Source organism: Watersipora subatra, chromosome 7, assembly GCF_963576615.1.
Source record: "Watersipora subatra chromosome 7, tzWatSuba1.1, whole genome shotgun sequence".
Classification (NCBI taxonomy): domain Eukaryota; kingdom Metazoa; phylum Bryozoa; class Gymnolaemata; order Cheilostomatida; family Watersiporidae; genus Watersipora; species Watersipora subatra.
The window spans coordinates 63,984,762-64,000,837 of NC_088714.1; the positions used below are offsets into that span (position 1 = coordinate 63,984,762).

The 16,076-nt window shown below is 41.2% G+C and overlaps 3 protein-coding genes across 4 annotated transcripts in view; 2 read left to right on the plus strand and 1 right to left on the minus strand.

The window, feature by feature from the left end:
* LOC137399336 (cholesterol 24-hydroxylase-like) overlaps window positions 1-1,310 on the minus strand; it is a 24,089-nt gene extending 22,779 nt beyond the window's left edge. The window contains exons 1-2 of one of the 2 annotated variants that reach the window (XM_068085406.1): window positions 1,158-1,237; window positions 137-264 (exon numbers count right to left, since the gene is read on the minus strand). The gene's annotated coding sequence lies outside the window, so the exon portion shown is untranslated. Of the gene's footprint in view, window positions 1-136; window positions 265-1,157; window positions 1,238-1,268 lie in introns of those variants that run through there. The other variant, XM_068085408.1, reaches the window with a different exon arrangement.
* Window positions 178-12,217, plus strand: LOC137399338 (uncharacterized). The gene is made up of 4 exons (XM_068085409.1): window positions 178-292; window positions 8,347-8,481; window positions 9,936-10,100; window positions 10,775-12,217. Exons 2-4 carry the CDS (start codon window positions 8,415-8,417, stop codon window positions 11,977-11,979), a joined length of 1,437 nt encoding a protein of 478 aa, XP_067941510.1. The 5' UTR covers window positions 178-292; window positions 8,347-8,414; the 3' UTR covers window positions 11,980-12,217.
* A 2,741-nt stretch (window positions 12,218-14,958) lies between these two features.
* Window positions 14,959-15,690, plus strand: LOC137400990 (uncharacterized). Its single transcript, XM_068087329.1, has one exon. The coding sequence runs from the start codon at window positions 14,959-14,961 to the stop codon at window positions 15,688-15,690; it is 732 nt and encodes a 243-aa protein (XP_067943430.1).
* Window positions 15,691-16,076: the final 386 nt, after the last annotated feature.

Sequence of the window (16,076 nt, forward strand, 5' to 3'; positions counted from 1 at the left end):
CTCCGAAATTACACAAAGGCAAGAACCTATTATTATGGCAATAGGCTTAGAGCTGCTTCGCAGCTAAGTTTGGAAGCCAGCGGCATTGGCTACCTTGTTCACTGTACCTTGCCCAAATAAGGAGATAAATACCTACCTCTGGACAGGATACTGCCTCTGAGTGGTTGCTTTTAGAACTGCAGAGCCGCCACGTCAAAAGTAGGTGACTGCAGTTCTGGGAACTTGAAGCTGGACCACTCTCCGAGGTAGACGTACCAACGGGACCTGTAACAAGTGACACCCCAAGTACTTGGTGAGTTATTGATATAGCTGTTTTCCTTGACAAGAAAGCTTTAATATTTTACTTAATTAATTATTGAGAAAGCAGTTATATCACAGTCATACTTGCTATTCATGCCATAATGCACAGACCAGTAACAGACTGCACCAGGCTTTTGTTCGCTAGAGTATAATTTTCACAATTGTTTTGCAGAAAACTTCAAAGTTTTTTGTTAAAAATATGCTACCAAATGTATTTTAAGTTCATAGTATTACCAAGCCTTGTAATTTCCGTCTGCAAGAATTACAAAATTATATTTGAGCATTTAAAAAGGAGTTTACGTAAAGCACAGTTCAGCAGTTCTTAAAGAAAAAACACAAGTATGACTGCCTCTAAGTACATATATTACACTGCTTTTTGGTTAGTTTACTTGCTGTAGTACCTCGTGAAAAACATATTGTTAAATATGACTATTGATTACCACAATAAATATTGCTAATAATAAATGACTAAGCTCGGCTGATATTGACGATCTATATTGACGATATATATATAAAAACTGCGCTAAAATAGGTCTACACTGATTGACTTGTCGTCATTGCTCATACCTGCCAACTCTCACGCATTGGGCGTGAGACTCACGCAATCACCCCAAAGAGAAAATGAAAATGCGTGAGATTTTTGCCCCAATTTCCACAATTTTATATGTACTATCATTGATACATCAGTTGCCCCAAAACTAAATCTCACGCATTGCCCCACTCTTGGGTTGGCAGGTCTGTCATTGCTGCTTCTAAAACCGTGTATTCCTATGAAAGATTCATCAACTTGTAGATCAGCTCCTTTAGTGACATCCTTAAATATCTGACAACTTGGAAATAAAGAAAAGAGAACTCACGACAAATATCCTTATCGCAACACAAACTGCTATTGAGTAACAGCAAGCTAATTCGCCATTTAACGCTACATAGAACTTTGATTGCTCAAATACGTATACATGTATTCTTACAATCCTAATTTGCACAGGCCATTTGCAAAGGTGGCGAGTGAAGGTTTACTGGTCGAGTGCACTATTTCAAAGGACTCGCAGAGCCAGCGATTAATTAGCTTCGATCACGGGCTAAAGCTGCGTAAAACATAAAGCGCTCGTCTGCCCAAGTTGTGAGTATTAGAGTAAACCGACCGCTATCGACGCCCATAAAATGTAATAGTGTAACGGCCATCTTGGTTCGGGTAAAAATGCTTAGTCAAGTCCATTAAATTATTCGCATTCGCCCCAAACGGGCATTAGAGTGATATTTCTATTTAAAACATGAGAAAATAGTTTTTAGTTTATATTATATATTGAGCTTTTGCGTTTAACAACAGGTTGGGGGTAAAAATTGTAGGGAAGGGATGTTGCATAATTTTATAAATATGTACACTTACATGTTTTGATGTGAAGATGAAGAAGAAGAGTGTCCGTCTTTCATTACACTTCCTTATATCCTCTCCCATACTGCCTTACACTACCTAATTTACTAGCTGTACCCACTAGCTTTATCCAGCTTTATTCACTCACCGTAATTACCAAGACCACCTGTACTGCCTTGAGCTCAGACACCAATATAGCCTGAGCCTAACACATCCCATATTACAACATGCTCTTTCTTTTTGTATTGGGCCACCCAATCACTACCAACAAGCAGACAAAGTAACTTGCCTTACTTGTATTGCTCCTTGCCTGACTCCGTTAAGGCAACCTCCATAGGCTATGCCTCTGGCTTGTCTGGCCCTGTACCATCGTCTAAAATACTATCCTCGTTACTGCCAACTCCATTGCCAGTCTGCACTGGCTTTTCCATCACCCTCACTTCCGCCGCTACCAATACTTTCACCGTGACCACTGTCACTACCAACACTACTTCCACCAACATCTCCAACACTACTTCCACCAACCCCGACTAGCCCGGAGTCTTTTGGTTGAGTCAGTAATGACTCCTCAACCTCATCTCCGTATCTTCTGTCTTTACCTCGCTCTCCCCAATAAGAGGTAGACTCGACAGGCTTCCTGTGGGAGGTCTCCACCTGGGCTGTAATCGGCTGCACAGTGGTTGGCACCACTGAGCTGAGAGTTGACATAGGCCCAGACCTATCTAGCTCGACCTGACCATCCACCAGTGCTGATCTGCTACCAGCAAGTTTCCTCTGAACCTCGGCTAGCACCTGCACAGCTACTCTGAATGCCTTGACATTTTCCAACTTCACAACTGCTGCCTTGCGCTTCACTTTTAGCCTAGCCATTTTCTCCTTTGACTTCCTCTGTACCTCCTTCTCTTCCCTCTTTATCTCTGCTACCTTTCTCTTATGACCATCTCTGTCTAACATTCCATTGCTGGACACCTCTTCTAAAAAAGAGCAAACTTTCTCCATTACAGATACTGGTTTAGCTACCCTTTCAACACATTCACTTACCTCATCATGACTGTGTTCTCTATCATACCCCATAGATACTTGCACCTCTCTGCTTTGGGCTGTCCCCCCTTGACTACCAACTGCTACGTATCCACTATGCTTTACTCCCATGGTTTCACAAGTCCACCAATCTTGACCTGTGTAGCCTTTCTTAACATTGTGCTCTTTGTCAGACTTATTGGTCAGGTTTTGCAACTTGACATCATCTGAAACATAACTTGACCCAGCAATAACTGTTCTCGGCAAAAACGGCTTAACTGGCCTAATCTTTGATCTTCGCCATATTTATTTCAATAGCCAGTAAATCTTGCACTTTTACTCCTGCTACTATCACTGTACCTTTCATCATGCCTATCCATCTCTCGCTTCTCAAACCAACTGTCTCTTTTATACCTGTTCATACTGTAATCTCTGGGTCTATTCCACTTATCCATTATGTCATGAGGACTTTCTCCACCCCAACACCTCTCCCTACCGCTATCTTGACTGCCATATCTTACTTCTCTACCCTTAATCCCACAATATTGAGATACGTGTCCTCGTTCCCACAAGAGAAACATTTAATGGAGGGACAACTCCATATCTCATGGCCACTGCCCTTGCAATTGTAGCATAGTCTATTTTCACTACCTTCTCTACTATTTGCTCTATATCTAAAGACATGCCTCTTCCTGCTATTGTCTCTATACTTCCTACTGTCCCTCTCCTTGTTATACTTTCCACTTCTTGCTCCATGCTTCCTAACATCACGCTCATCACTACTATCCTCATAATTATTTGTACCACTTCTAGGACTACTTCTAGGAGAATATCTTTTTCCTGAGTCATACCCTCTATCACCACCACTGTGGTACTGCGCACGACTGTCGCACTCTGATACCTTTGCTACCTCTTTTTTAATCTCACTTTTTGAGTCAGTACTTTTACTCTCTGTCCTCAAGAATCTATCTGAAGTCTTTGCCATCTCTCGAGCCCTCAATGCCTCATGTAACAACCCTCAAGTCAATACGGCATTCTTCATTAGATCTCTACTTACTTCTCTATCCCTTAACCCGTTAACTGCCGCTATAAGGGCAAACCTTACTCTATCATCATTTTTCGCTACCTCGGCATATTTGCTCAAACTCTCTACCCTTTGTAAGTACTCTGTATCCCTTTTCTCTAGTGCCTGCCTAGCTGTCATAAACTTATGCCCTTTACAAACATACTTTTTTGCTTACCATAGTAACCCTACAAAATTCCCACTGCCTCTTCATAAGTAGAATTTGCACCATCTACATCGAACCCTACACCTTTTAGTATTTCGCTACCGTTAAGCCCAATAGCTCTCAAAAGCGGCACTAACCTAGCTCTACTCCTCATAATAGGCACTCCGTCACCCTTCTCATCAACTTTATAGCCTCTTCTCTCCACTGCACTCTCGATACATAAATTCAATTCTTCCACGAATCTCTCCCACGAGCTATCGCCATGCTCACTAAACACAAGCTTTGGATAACCACTCTCCATTACAACACAATACGTTTATTTCCCGCCACAAATTCACTTTACCCCTCTCATATAATTTTTTTGCAATTCTCACCTTCTCCGAACACTTAATAAATATCTCTACCTCTTCAACACCAACACTTCACTGCTTCAACACCTCACAGCCTTACAACTCGTCCGCACGGCACTACCCTACCACACGTCACTCCACCTGCACACTTGTGAAATGGTCTTATCAAATGTTAAACTTACACCGAAACCAAAAAATCATAGCTAACAATATCACACACAAAAAATTTTTAGGGCTCTGTCAACTGTGCCATGTTGTATAAATATGTACACTTACATGTATTGATGTGGGAGAAAGAAGAAGAGCGTCTGTCTTTCATTACACTTCCTTATATCCTCCCTAATATACTACCTAATTTACTAGCTTTACCCACTAGCTTTATCCACTCACCATAATTACCAAGACCACCTGTACTGCCTTGAGCTCAGACCCCAATATAGTCTGATCACAACAAATCCCATAATACAGCAAGGGATTAAATGAAAGAGTAAGGAAAATGTGAGTTAATTGTTATGGGTCCTCATAAAAAATGAACGTTTTTTATGTTTGTGTTAATGGCATCTTTGGTACTTTTGTAGCTTGTATAGCGTAGATGGGCATTAGAGTAAAAATTTACAAGGATTGCGGTTTCTTCACTAATGATTGTATGTTTCAGGTTTTGGTCAGAAGTTTTTTGACTCTCTGCTAGAGTGACTCATGACCACTCAGACATGAGGTCAGAAATCAAGTCGTTTTCGCTAAGGTTAAACGCCCACCTAAACGCTTTCCTATTTAATGATTCGAGAGAAATAATGTGCTTTGATAAAAATTGGGATCAGACGGTTGAGGCATACTCAAGGACTGGACGACACATGGTTCTAAAAAAAGGTTTTTGTTTTAGGTGAGCAACTTCTTAGGGACCTCATCAGCATGTATAGGGTAGATAAAGACTTAATTATGGTCTTTTTATTGGAGGTTAAAGTTGAGTTTGTTGTCAATGATAACTCTGAGATATTTAAAGTGAGTGACAAATGTGAGCTATTGGTCTTTCATTAGGCATTTGTGAAAATTACTTGTCCTTGTAAGATCCCTTTCCTGCGACTTTACAAAAGAAGTTGACTAACATTTAGCAATGTTAAATTCCACTTGCCATCTATCAGCCCAGTCTATGAGAAAATCTGATTGGAGGTCTGATTGCACAGTCATTATATGACTATCTGTGAATATAGCATTGTCAGCAAAAAGTTTGAGTTTAGAGGTCTTTACTGCTGTTGGGATATCATTTATAAAAATTAGAAAGAGGAGAGGCCCAAAACAGATCCCCAGGGTATACCAGATGAGACCGGACATGGTTTGGAGTATGTTTTATTGATAAAAATGGTCTGTGTACGGTATTTTAACCAAATCTTGGCCTAGGCAATAATTGAGCTAAGCAGTTTGGTTTGTCTGAGTTTGAGTATAAGATCGTTATGGGACACTGTCAAAGTTCTTACAAAAATTAGAAATAACTGTATCTGTATCTGGATACCAGCATCAAAGGAGTCAATAAGGTCATGTGTTGTAAAAATCAGCTGGCTTTCACAGCTTCTTTTGGAGTAAAAACCACGTTGGCAATAGTGGACAAAATCAATTGAGTCTAGATAGTTATGAATGGAATGTGCTACTGTGTTTTCTGTGGTTTTCGATAAAACACATTTTAGAGAGATTGGGTGGTAGTTTGATGGCAGGAGTCTGCTACCTTTACTTTTTAAAAATAGGTATGACAGTAGCAGTTTTCCAATCCTTCAGGACAGTGTGGGCGGAGAAAGAGTGCTGCATTAACTCGGTAAAAACCTGTGCAGTATAGGGGGCTAGGTGCTTCAGCAGTCAGGTGCTCAGTTCGTCTGGGCTAGCAGCCTTTAAGACTTTTAGCCTTTTTTTCAAGACACCATCATTGGAAACTCTTATAGTGATGTCCCATTTCAATTAATAAAAAGCATTTTCTATTTCCTGCTTTGGATTACTAACACGATTTTGAGAGAAAGATACATGATGAAGGCTGTCGCAAGCACTTTGCACTTTTACACGTCGCAAAATCCAGCAAAAAAGAGCAAACCATGACAGCTGCTATCACGATGATTTTCACAACAGATTGCTCTTAGCCAAAGTCACTAGCAAGGAGTGATTCTTTCTAATTGCATCAATTCTAAAAAACTGTAACTTAGTTTTCTGGGAATGTTAAAGGTGGTGCAGCTGGAAAATATTCACATGATACTGTGGTGAGTTATGTTTCTAAAATGGATAAGTTTGTAAATAACTCATAGATTAGTTATACCATGAAGTTCAACCTGATGACACACAGCTAGTCTGGAAAATGTTAGCTTATCTTGTAGGTAACTGAATTGAGGCAGCATAAACATTCTGCTTGGCTTATTACGCAAATGTACAGGATAGTAACCAAGTGTTAACAAAATGGTCAATTCCAACTTGTCATGGTTAGATGAAGAAAGCTCACGTGATAGGCTGCCAGATAAGTGCAGATTTATAATTATGTCAATGGATCCAGTTCTTTGTTCATCTGTAATTCTACAGCAGCCTTCTGATCAAAGTCTCTTTCTGTAATTCATATCAATATTCTGTCAATGACACTTTCCATAGGCTGTCATGGTCACACAAATCGTTAAATTCCACTCAGGTTACCAAAACTCATTAAACTTTTGCTGTAGTCCAACAAAAACTTAGAGCAGCTTCAGTGGGACTCGAGGGTTTTTGTAAAACTTGAAAGACTAGATTCATCCCCTAGACAGTGTCGAGCAAGTTTCAATGACAAACCATAGAAATTAGTTACAGCGATGAACAATAATTAACAGGAACAGTTCAATAACTACAGAATAACAAGCAACTGTGTGCTGATATATTACATAACCGGAGCAAATAAGAATCAGTCTAGGGAAGTCTGAACATAGAGCTACTTTAAGTTAAAACTGCCATAATGGCACTGAGAGGGTATCGATGGAGCTTTTTAAAGACGTTTGGTGTTCTGGTAATTGGTAAGTTAAGAAGCGATACTTTTACAACTTTATTTATAATACCTCTGAGAAATCTATCATGTTTATTTTATAGATTTTCATTCTCAATTTAACATTTGATTTTTTTATTTATATTTTTGTACTGGTGTTAAAATCCCAGCATCTAAATAAATCCAATTAAATAAGTTATAAGAACATAAGTGATTAATCCTCAGTAGAATAAACAGAGCAGGTTGGTGGTAATATGGTAGAGGGCATAGAGTTATGCTACCCACAGTCATAAGGTAATATGGTAGAGGACATGGAGTTATGCTACCCACAGTCATAATGTAATATGGTAGAGGGCATAGAGTTATGCTACCCACAGTCATAAGGTAATATGGTAGAGGGCATAGAGTTATGCTACCCACAGTCATAAGGTAATATGGTAGAGGGCATAGAGTTATGCTACCCACAGTCATAAAGTAATATGATAGAGGGCATAGAGTTATGCTACCCACAGTCATAAGGAAATTGGAAGCCAAAAATGGTAGGTTTGTAACTAGATAGACATGACAATAACTATAACTGTAGCATCACATTTATACGCTGCTCCATCTTTTTTTGGACTGTACACAATTCTCATCATGTGTAGCAGTTTTCTATATTTCTTATATTCAATGTTTTTGTGAGACTAGAGTCAACCTATTGAAGTGAATGTTAAAGTGTTCTAGTAATTAGTGCTGTCTCTTTCTAAACTGTTTTTTTTAAAAAGCACTATAAAAATTGTCCTTTTTCTTGGTAAACTATCAGATGTTCCTTTGAAGTTTCATGCGGTTACACATTTGGCAAAGAGTTCACTAAAATTTTGTACCACATTTGATAGTAGAACTACACTAGTTTTATGCAGATCATCTATAAATAGCACTCAGTTTTTAATCCATTTGTATTTAAATTATTAGAAACTCTATTCACTCAGCTTGAATTTAGATGACAAGTAATACTCATGTCAGGCGTAGATGTCCATAAGTTTTAGAGGTTTAATAAGACGGTGAGTTGTGTTGTAAGAGCTAATGGTTTTACCGTCAAGTAATATGGTTTCTTTATAGGTTGCATCCTGGTGGCAAACTGCTACAGGTACTTGGGATGCTACCAGGATAGGCATGTTGACCCAGCCATGGGTAATACGTTAAGCGACAGTCATATGACCATTGACCTCTGCATTGGATACTGTACATCTTTAGGTAAGTTTCGTTCTAGTATTGCATTGCACATATGGTTATAGCTACTACATATTTCACTTTACTCATCTTTAATTCAATTGTGACCATTAATATTTTATATAGATTCAACACTAGATTTAGGTTGATTGTTAAGCCTAGTTTCCATACACGTTGCAGAGCACCGGCGATAGCACCGCAGGCTATTAGCGGTAAAATGGGAACCTACACGCCGGTTACCGCCAAGGCCCGCCGGTAGTTGCCGGCGACATCGCAATAGTTGAGTGCTGTTCAAATTTCTCAAAAGACCTCGAGCAAAACCTTTCCGGAATGCACTGTACGGGTGAAGGTCACCATTATAGAAACGACATAGCGAGCGAACATTTTATTTGAGTTTAGCAATGCAATTTATATGTGAACATATGCCACCGTTCCTGACGTCACAAACGTTTTGCTGCACAAGTTACTGCCTGAGTCTCGCAATCAATATGGGAACCAGGCTTTATGCCCAAAGATTTTTGGTCAACAACAGAGCATGGGCTTTAGTTGCTAGGTTACGTAAATGTCCACAGACCCGTTGATAATTAGTACGTTCTTTCCCTTGGTGTAGGGCACATGTGTCAAACTCACGGCCAGTCGGGCCATATCTGGCCTGCTTTGTAATCAGAGCTGGCCCACCAGATCATTTTACTTTGATATGAAGCGCTGATGACATAATATTGCCCAGAGATACAGATCTCATAACGCAACGCTTCAGCTGCCTGCTGCATACTTCTGTGGTCAATTTAATCTGAAATTTGTTTCAGAATTATATTATTTTCTGTTTTTATCCATATTTATGTTCCAAAAACATTTAGTTTTAGTGTGTTTAATAAATGTTTATCCTGTTCGAACCGTGACCTACATGTAGATTGTGTTTTGAATTTTGTCCCCTTGTACAATTGAGTTTGACATCTCTGGTGTAGGGTGTAGAGATGAAGTTCCTACACTATTGGCCTTAGCTACAGCTGGTAATGTGTCAGTGGTTTCTTGGTAAAGCTTTGCAGTAAAGTAAGCTTCCATTGTTATTATTTCAGCAATGCTGAAACAGGTTTATGTTCTAAGATTTGCTCGCATATCAGATATTGTTTCCAAACTGATGTTCATATTTATGCCTTATATAACACTGTATAGCATGCTTACCTGAAGAAATTGCTCATAAATTTTATTCTTCTCCTTTTTTATACTGTTTGTCTTACTGTATTGGAGAATTGTGGTTTATCGGAAGTCGTCTTTGAAAAGGATGACAGCTTATCACTTTGTAGCTTATAAAAATAATTCATGTTAGCACAGCCTCAGTAGTAACACTAGTGATCCGAAGTCTTTGTTGGAAAATATTATGTTTTCTAGACAACAACAGAGTTGTTCAGTAAACTTTTAGGATTTATGCATGATTTTCAGAAGACGTTTTTGTCGCACAAGCCTACCTTCAAATTTAGGTCACAACTACGCCGGTCTACAAGGAGCAGATAAGTGCTTTTGTGGTGAGAACTATGACAAGCATGGCGAGAAGGATGAACACTTCTGTAACTTACCTTGTGATAGCGACTCAGAACAAAGCTGTGATGGCAATAATGCCATCAGTGTATACCAAACATTCCCTGGCAAGTAGACAACAAGTAGATAGTATTGTTTGTCAAAAGAGCAGAATACAATTAATGATACTCAAAGAACTTGAGATTCCAATTCATAGATAGTGAGACTCTATCAGTGTATGATCAATAGACCTACAAAGATTAGTTGTTAAAGGCGAAAAATGTAGACAACTAGTTTGGAGCCACTATTGCTTCTACCAACAAACTTTTGCCTACTAAGCAAAATGATTTGGTTGAACTTACTGAAAACAGTAAAACATGTTTAGCATTAAAATTTATCAGCTTTAAACATAAATACTGCTAACTTCCATAAAATACCGGATACCATAAATGTACACATTGACTACACTGCTATTTTCATTGTTACCAACTCTTATAGACACAGCGTAATCAGTTTCAAAACTTCTTTAGACTTATTATGATAAGTTGAAAATTGGCTAAATTAGAAAACAACAAAAGTTTACTTTGACAGAAAATAATATTGTTTTGTTAAGAGAGCAAGCAAAAGAGTTATAATCAAATGCACCAACACCAATTCAGTTGTTGGCTAATTTGCTGCAGTTTTTATAGATGGTTATGCTAGAGTCTGCATTCGGTGTTAGTTAACTAACTAATACTTACAACGCAACAATATTAAAATATTTCTACTTTTATAAGATAATGGCTTTCAGTTTTGTTTGTAGATGGTGAAGCAATTCAATTAGAAGATGAAGTTGACTGGACGGATGATTTGATGATTACTAACACCATAAGCAGTGAGTTGGAAGTCGAAATAGTCTCAATGATAGAGCATCCACTGTCGACAAACAAACTCTTGGTTGCCACCCGAGATCGATTAATTGAGTTTACTGAGAATGGTGATTGTACGGTGATGGCTGGCATAGAAGTTGATCAATGTGATAATTTACTAGACTCAGCTGTGCATACGTTCCTCAGAATATCTGATGTCACTCATGTGAACTTTGAAAGAATAGGTCAATCATCTGCCACTTTTGCTGTAGCTGACACCCTAGACAACTGTGTAAAAATGTTTGTAATAACTACAAACACTTTTATGAAATTATTAGAGTTTGGCACCTGTAACGATGAAGGGATAATGGGGTCGATGGAAAAGTTTGCTATGAACGATATAAAACTGAATGAACCAAAAATGGTTACGACTGCATACTATGATAATCTTGTACAACTGATCATCAACTGCAGATTAGAGGATCCCTACATGGTAATAGCTAGTTTTTATGCAACCGAGTCCTTTGGTTTTGCATATTTTCCAAACACCAATGTCATGCCAATAGTGATGACAGCTCCATATGGATCAATGCGGCTAGAGAAAAAGGCACAGGACTGTGTAGTACGCTGGTATAGAGATGCTGGCGAGCAATCATACGATTATGCTTGTCCATCAGCTCGGGTTGGTTTTTTTCAACCTCATCAGATCAATGGCACACTGATCATAGTGTCCAAAGATGCGACACAAGTGGCAAAAGCAAATCAAGGGATGCGCAATCTCCAATTGGAAATGTGTGGTGACATCCCAAATGTTGCTCTACTAACCGGATCCAAAATAGGTCCTGGAGGCTTTTGGATATACAACAAGTTTACAAGACTGTTTTGCTTTTTTGAACCATCTAAGAAATCTACTAGCCAGCAAGTACCAAAGCTTTCATTCCATCAAGTCTCTGAAAGTCATGAGTGTGATGGGGATTTAATTGAAGCAACTCAAATGGAAAGCCTAGAGATGTGTGCTTACCTTTGTGTCAAGAGGAAATACTCAGCTTTTTCCTTTAACATAAATGAAGCCTATTGTTCACTTTATGTCGCGCGTACAAGCCAACTAGGTTTCCATAAACTTGGAAGCGTCTGCTACCGTTTGGAAACAGGAAACTAGAATGAACAATTCATCAACCTTCTAAAAACATTGTTTGCTATCAACAGGCGACCAAGAAACAAACATATTCCCAATATTTTACATTGTTATCTTTTTACTATTAAAACTATTGTACTACTTGTAGTTGTCAGCAACATGCTGTTCATCGGTTTATTATGTGTCATAAATTTTACTACCTGATAGAGTCAATTACAGCTACTTAATTGAAATCTATTTGCTATTCTTTCTATAAATACATTTGTCATCATGAACAAACAATAAATTTATATAGCTGTTTCATTTGATGATCCATTAGAAGACAAAAAGATAAGCAGCATGTTTACACATAAAACTATTTATTAAGTAAAACCATGCACTAAACATGATATATGCTAGTGTTTAAAACTTACATTGGCATAATCTATATATTGTTGTGGAATAAGCTAAGCCACACCGGGCTGTGCTCAGTGATGCGGAATAACGATAGGAAGAGTGTTAAGCCAGTCAGCGCCAAGCTGAGCGGAGCCAAGCCAGCCGAGTCTAACCAAGTAGAACAAGAGGGGTGGGGAGGATGGAGGGGCTCCTTGCTATATAAGCACAATCGTTCACAGAAGAGGGCAGAGCTGTTCTGCGCTTGTTCATTACATGTTGCATCCTTTCTAGTGTAACCTTTCATGAACGAAGCAGACAAATATATGTATAAACTCTTGCACTGAATCTTGTACTGGTGGAGCAGTAAAGGTAGCGGCAAAACCTTTATACTGGTGGCAGCAGTGGGGTTAAGACAATCTCAAATGAACTCCACCACGAAACTCATACTGGATCACTGAATTTCTGGATGAACTTTTTGCTGCCTTCAAAGTGGCAGTTGAAAGAAACCCAAATGATACGGGATAGGACCTGCCTGAGAAACAGCACTGCTGCTCTTACTGGAAGAACTTCTTGGCAACAGGAAGAAACTCAGAGAGAGCTGTGTAAAATCCTATCTGCAGCAACAGACTCAATAGATGAACTGTTCTAGGAAAGGAGCAGAACCCTACTAAAAGCCCACCAGAAGCACGGTATATGGCTTACCTACAAAATGGGGGCACCATTCCTACTAAAAAAACTTCCTCGCAACAGGAAGAAACCCAGAGAGAACCGTGTAAAACCTTACCTGCGGTAAAGGACTCAGTAGATGAACTGCTGTAGAAAAGGAGCAGAAACTTACTGAAAGCCCTGCCGGAAAAAAAACACGTCCAATAGAAGAGCACGAAGCCCTGAGCCAGGACCCGACCGGTTAGTTGAAGTAGTAGAACGAGTGATACTGATGCCAAGGGCCCAGAAACTGGCACCACAGCTCAAGACTCTCCAGTACACGAGAAAGGGAGACGGGCAATACTTTATCGCCCGCTTCTTGGAGGTTACAGGTGCTAACCAGTGGACGGAAGAAGCAACAGTATTGCACCCCTGGGAGGCACTGGGAAACAGACTGAAGACTGTAGGCGAGCCGACAATCCAGAAGCCGTATTCAATGCCCTTTGGGCAAGAATCGGGCTGTCCGCCAGGCAGACGATAAACCGGCTCAACGTCCTTAGACAAGAAAAAACATGTCACTGCAGGAGCATGCCATAGAGGTAGAAAGTATGGTACGTATTGCGTACAAAGACCTACCAAACCTTCACCGGTATAACATGGTCATGCCGACGTTTTACAGCTCACTAGGGAACCCTGTCCTGCAGCGGCACATGTTTGCAGTACAGACACCCGCTCTAGCTGACGCTGTACAGGCCGAGAATGATTACCTCCAGATTCAAAGAGGCAAATGCAAACCTGCCGAATTTTTGGTGGAGGCCCTAGAGGGGGAACCCGCTAGCTAGGTGAAAGTCGGCTGACACCGACATCATTGGCCAACTAGCCCGGCTAGTCCAATCGCTCACGGAAAAAGTGGAACGACTCCAGGAGCGAGTCCACACTCGGACAGAGAAGGGGAACCAACCAGCTACTCATTGCTGGGGTTATGGTTGGCCAGAGCGTGTTTGGAAGAACTGCCCCTGCTACTCAAAACCGGCTTCAAGAAATGAAGGGAGGCCATATGAGTAGCTCCGGCTGTTGACTGTGCCAAGGCCAAACAACCCCGGAATTGTACCAAAGCTATCCAGGATTCAGTGAACGCTGACAAATGGTCTCAACCAGCAAGGACCACACCGAGAGAACTTCATGCACAGGGAGAGCCTGTGAAGACACAAAATTATTATCAGTCCTTGAGTGAGGCCAGTTCCAACGCTTTGTCAATGCCGGATGCCATTTACGCCCCTCCGTACGAGCGGCAAGAACGTAACCAGAAATGTAGGGGTGACTACCAAATCTCCTCCGCCCAAGATGCTAAGGGCTAGTGAGGATAGTCCCACAGGACAAGACCATTGGAAGCCTGCCTTCAAAGCGGCAGGGCCGACACTGTTTCCTATCAAAGACCAACAGCCAATGAGGCCAACCGTTAACTTAAGACTTAGGACAACTCCAAGGACCGACTACGCCCCGACACAAAAAATGGGTACTCTAGAGAACAACCTAGAGGATGCCATTATGGCACTAGCCCTCAGCCAATTTCATTTAACCAGCTATTTCCTTCCAGGAAAAGTGGAGATGCGGGCTATCCAGTTTCTCCTGAACCCAGGATGCACCACGAACCTGCTAAATAAGCAGGTCTTTGACTGACTACCTGGAGCCGTATAAGACCAGCTCGAAGAGAGCGACAGCCACGGTCTACTGACCAACTAATCTGGTTGCCAATTTGTCTTAGGGGCATATGGACGGATGAAGTTTTTGTAATCAGTCGCCTGAGTAAGGATGCCATAATGGTTATGCCATTCTTCATGGCCCATCAATGCTCTCTCGAGTTTAAACAGCAGTTTGGTTTGAGTGGATGGCAGGCAGCTACTCTGCATAGACTGGCATGAACATCTATTACAGAGCAAAGTACCGGTGATCAGAGTAGTGGTGTTGCCAGCCCAGATAAAGATGGCGATACATTGTCGCATCACTACAAGGAGTTACTGCTCCATCGGGATGATCGAAGGGTTCCCAGATGGACCTCTGGTGGCAAGTAGCCTAAATCAGCCGAGACCCAAGGGGCATGGCATCACTCAATGCTTGAATGTAACGGAACGGTCATTGACCCTTCAGTCCGAAGCACCTATCAGCACTTACACGGGGGTTGACACCACACAGGTCAAAGGAGATGACCCCTTATTGTATGAAGCCGGTCTGACTTCAATCTATGTAGTCCCGGCTCGCCTTGAGAAGTTGTTCCAAGCAGCCCGACCGAACTGTGAAGGGACCGGCCAGACGGCAAGGTTGACCTTTTTGCTGAGTCGGCATTCTACCGTGTTCAGCACGGGCGATGGCTACCTAGGGAGAACCTCCAAATTGGAGCATTCTATTTCGCTCAAGGAGGGCACTCGGCCAATCCGGCAACTCCCCATAGGCTCAGCCCAAAACAGGAGGCGGAGGCCAAAAGGCAGGTCTAGGACCTACTCAAGAGAGGAATTATCAAGCCAGCTGGAGGGGGCTTGGAGCTCCCCCGTAGTGTTGGTCCAGAAAAAGGATGGGAAGTGTCGCTTCTGCGTAGACTATCGGTGTCTGAACGCCATCACTGAGCAGAACCCCTCCTCCCTATTGAGGATCGGCAACAGCCTGGAGGCGCTGTCTGGCAGCCGCTACTTCAGCACGCTCGACCTGGTGAGTGGGTAATGGCAAGTTCTCCTGAATGCAGAAGCCCAGGAGAAATCGGCCTTCTCGACCCAATCTGGGTTGTGGAAGTGGAAGGTAGTACCTTTCAGACTGACTTTCGTCTCAGCCACCTTTCAAATGCTCATGGAACCCGTCTTACACGGCCTTCACTGGAGGACGCTGTTGTTATATCTCGACGACATCATAGTCATAGCACCGGATTTTAACACACACCTGCACCAGCTAGAGATCTTCCAGAGACTCCACAGGGCTGGGTTGAAGCTGAAACCATCCAAATGCGAGTTATTACAGCACCAGGTATGTTACCTTGAGTCATACAGTGAACAAGAAAAAAGTTTCTACAGACCCCGATAAAGTTCAGGCAGTTGCAGAATGACCAAACTTGC

Bases quoted from the DNA above. Each gene is read 5' to 3' on its own strand.
- LOC137399338 (XM_068085409.1), top strand. From the start codon at position 8,415: ATGGGTAATACGTTAAGCGACAGTCATATGACCATTGACCTCTGCATT. The intron at 8,482-9,935 runs GTAAGTTTCGTT...CTTCAAATTTAG, and splicing joins TGGATACTGTACATCTTTAG to GTCACAACTACGCCGGTCTA. The intron at 10,101-10,774 runs GCAAGTAGACAA...TTTTGTTTGTAG, and splicing joins TGTATACCAAACATTCCCTG to ATGGTGAAGCAATTCAATTA.
- LOC137400990 (XM_068087329.1), top strand. From the start codon at position 14,959: ATGGCGATACATTGTCGCATCACTACAAGGAGTTACTGCTCCATCGGG.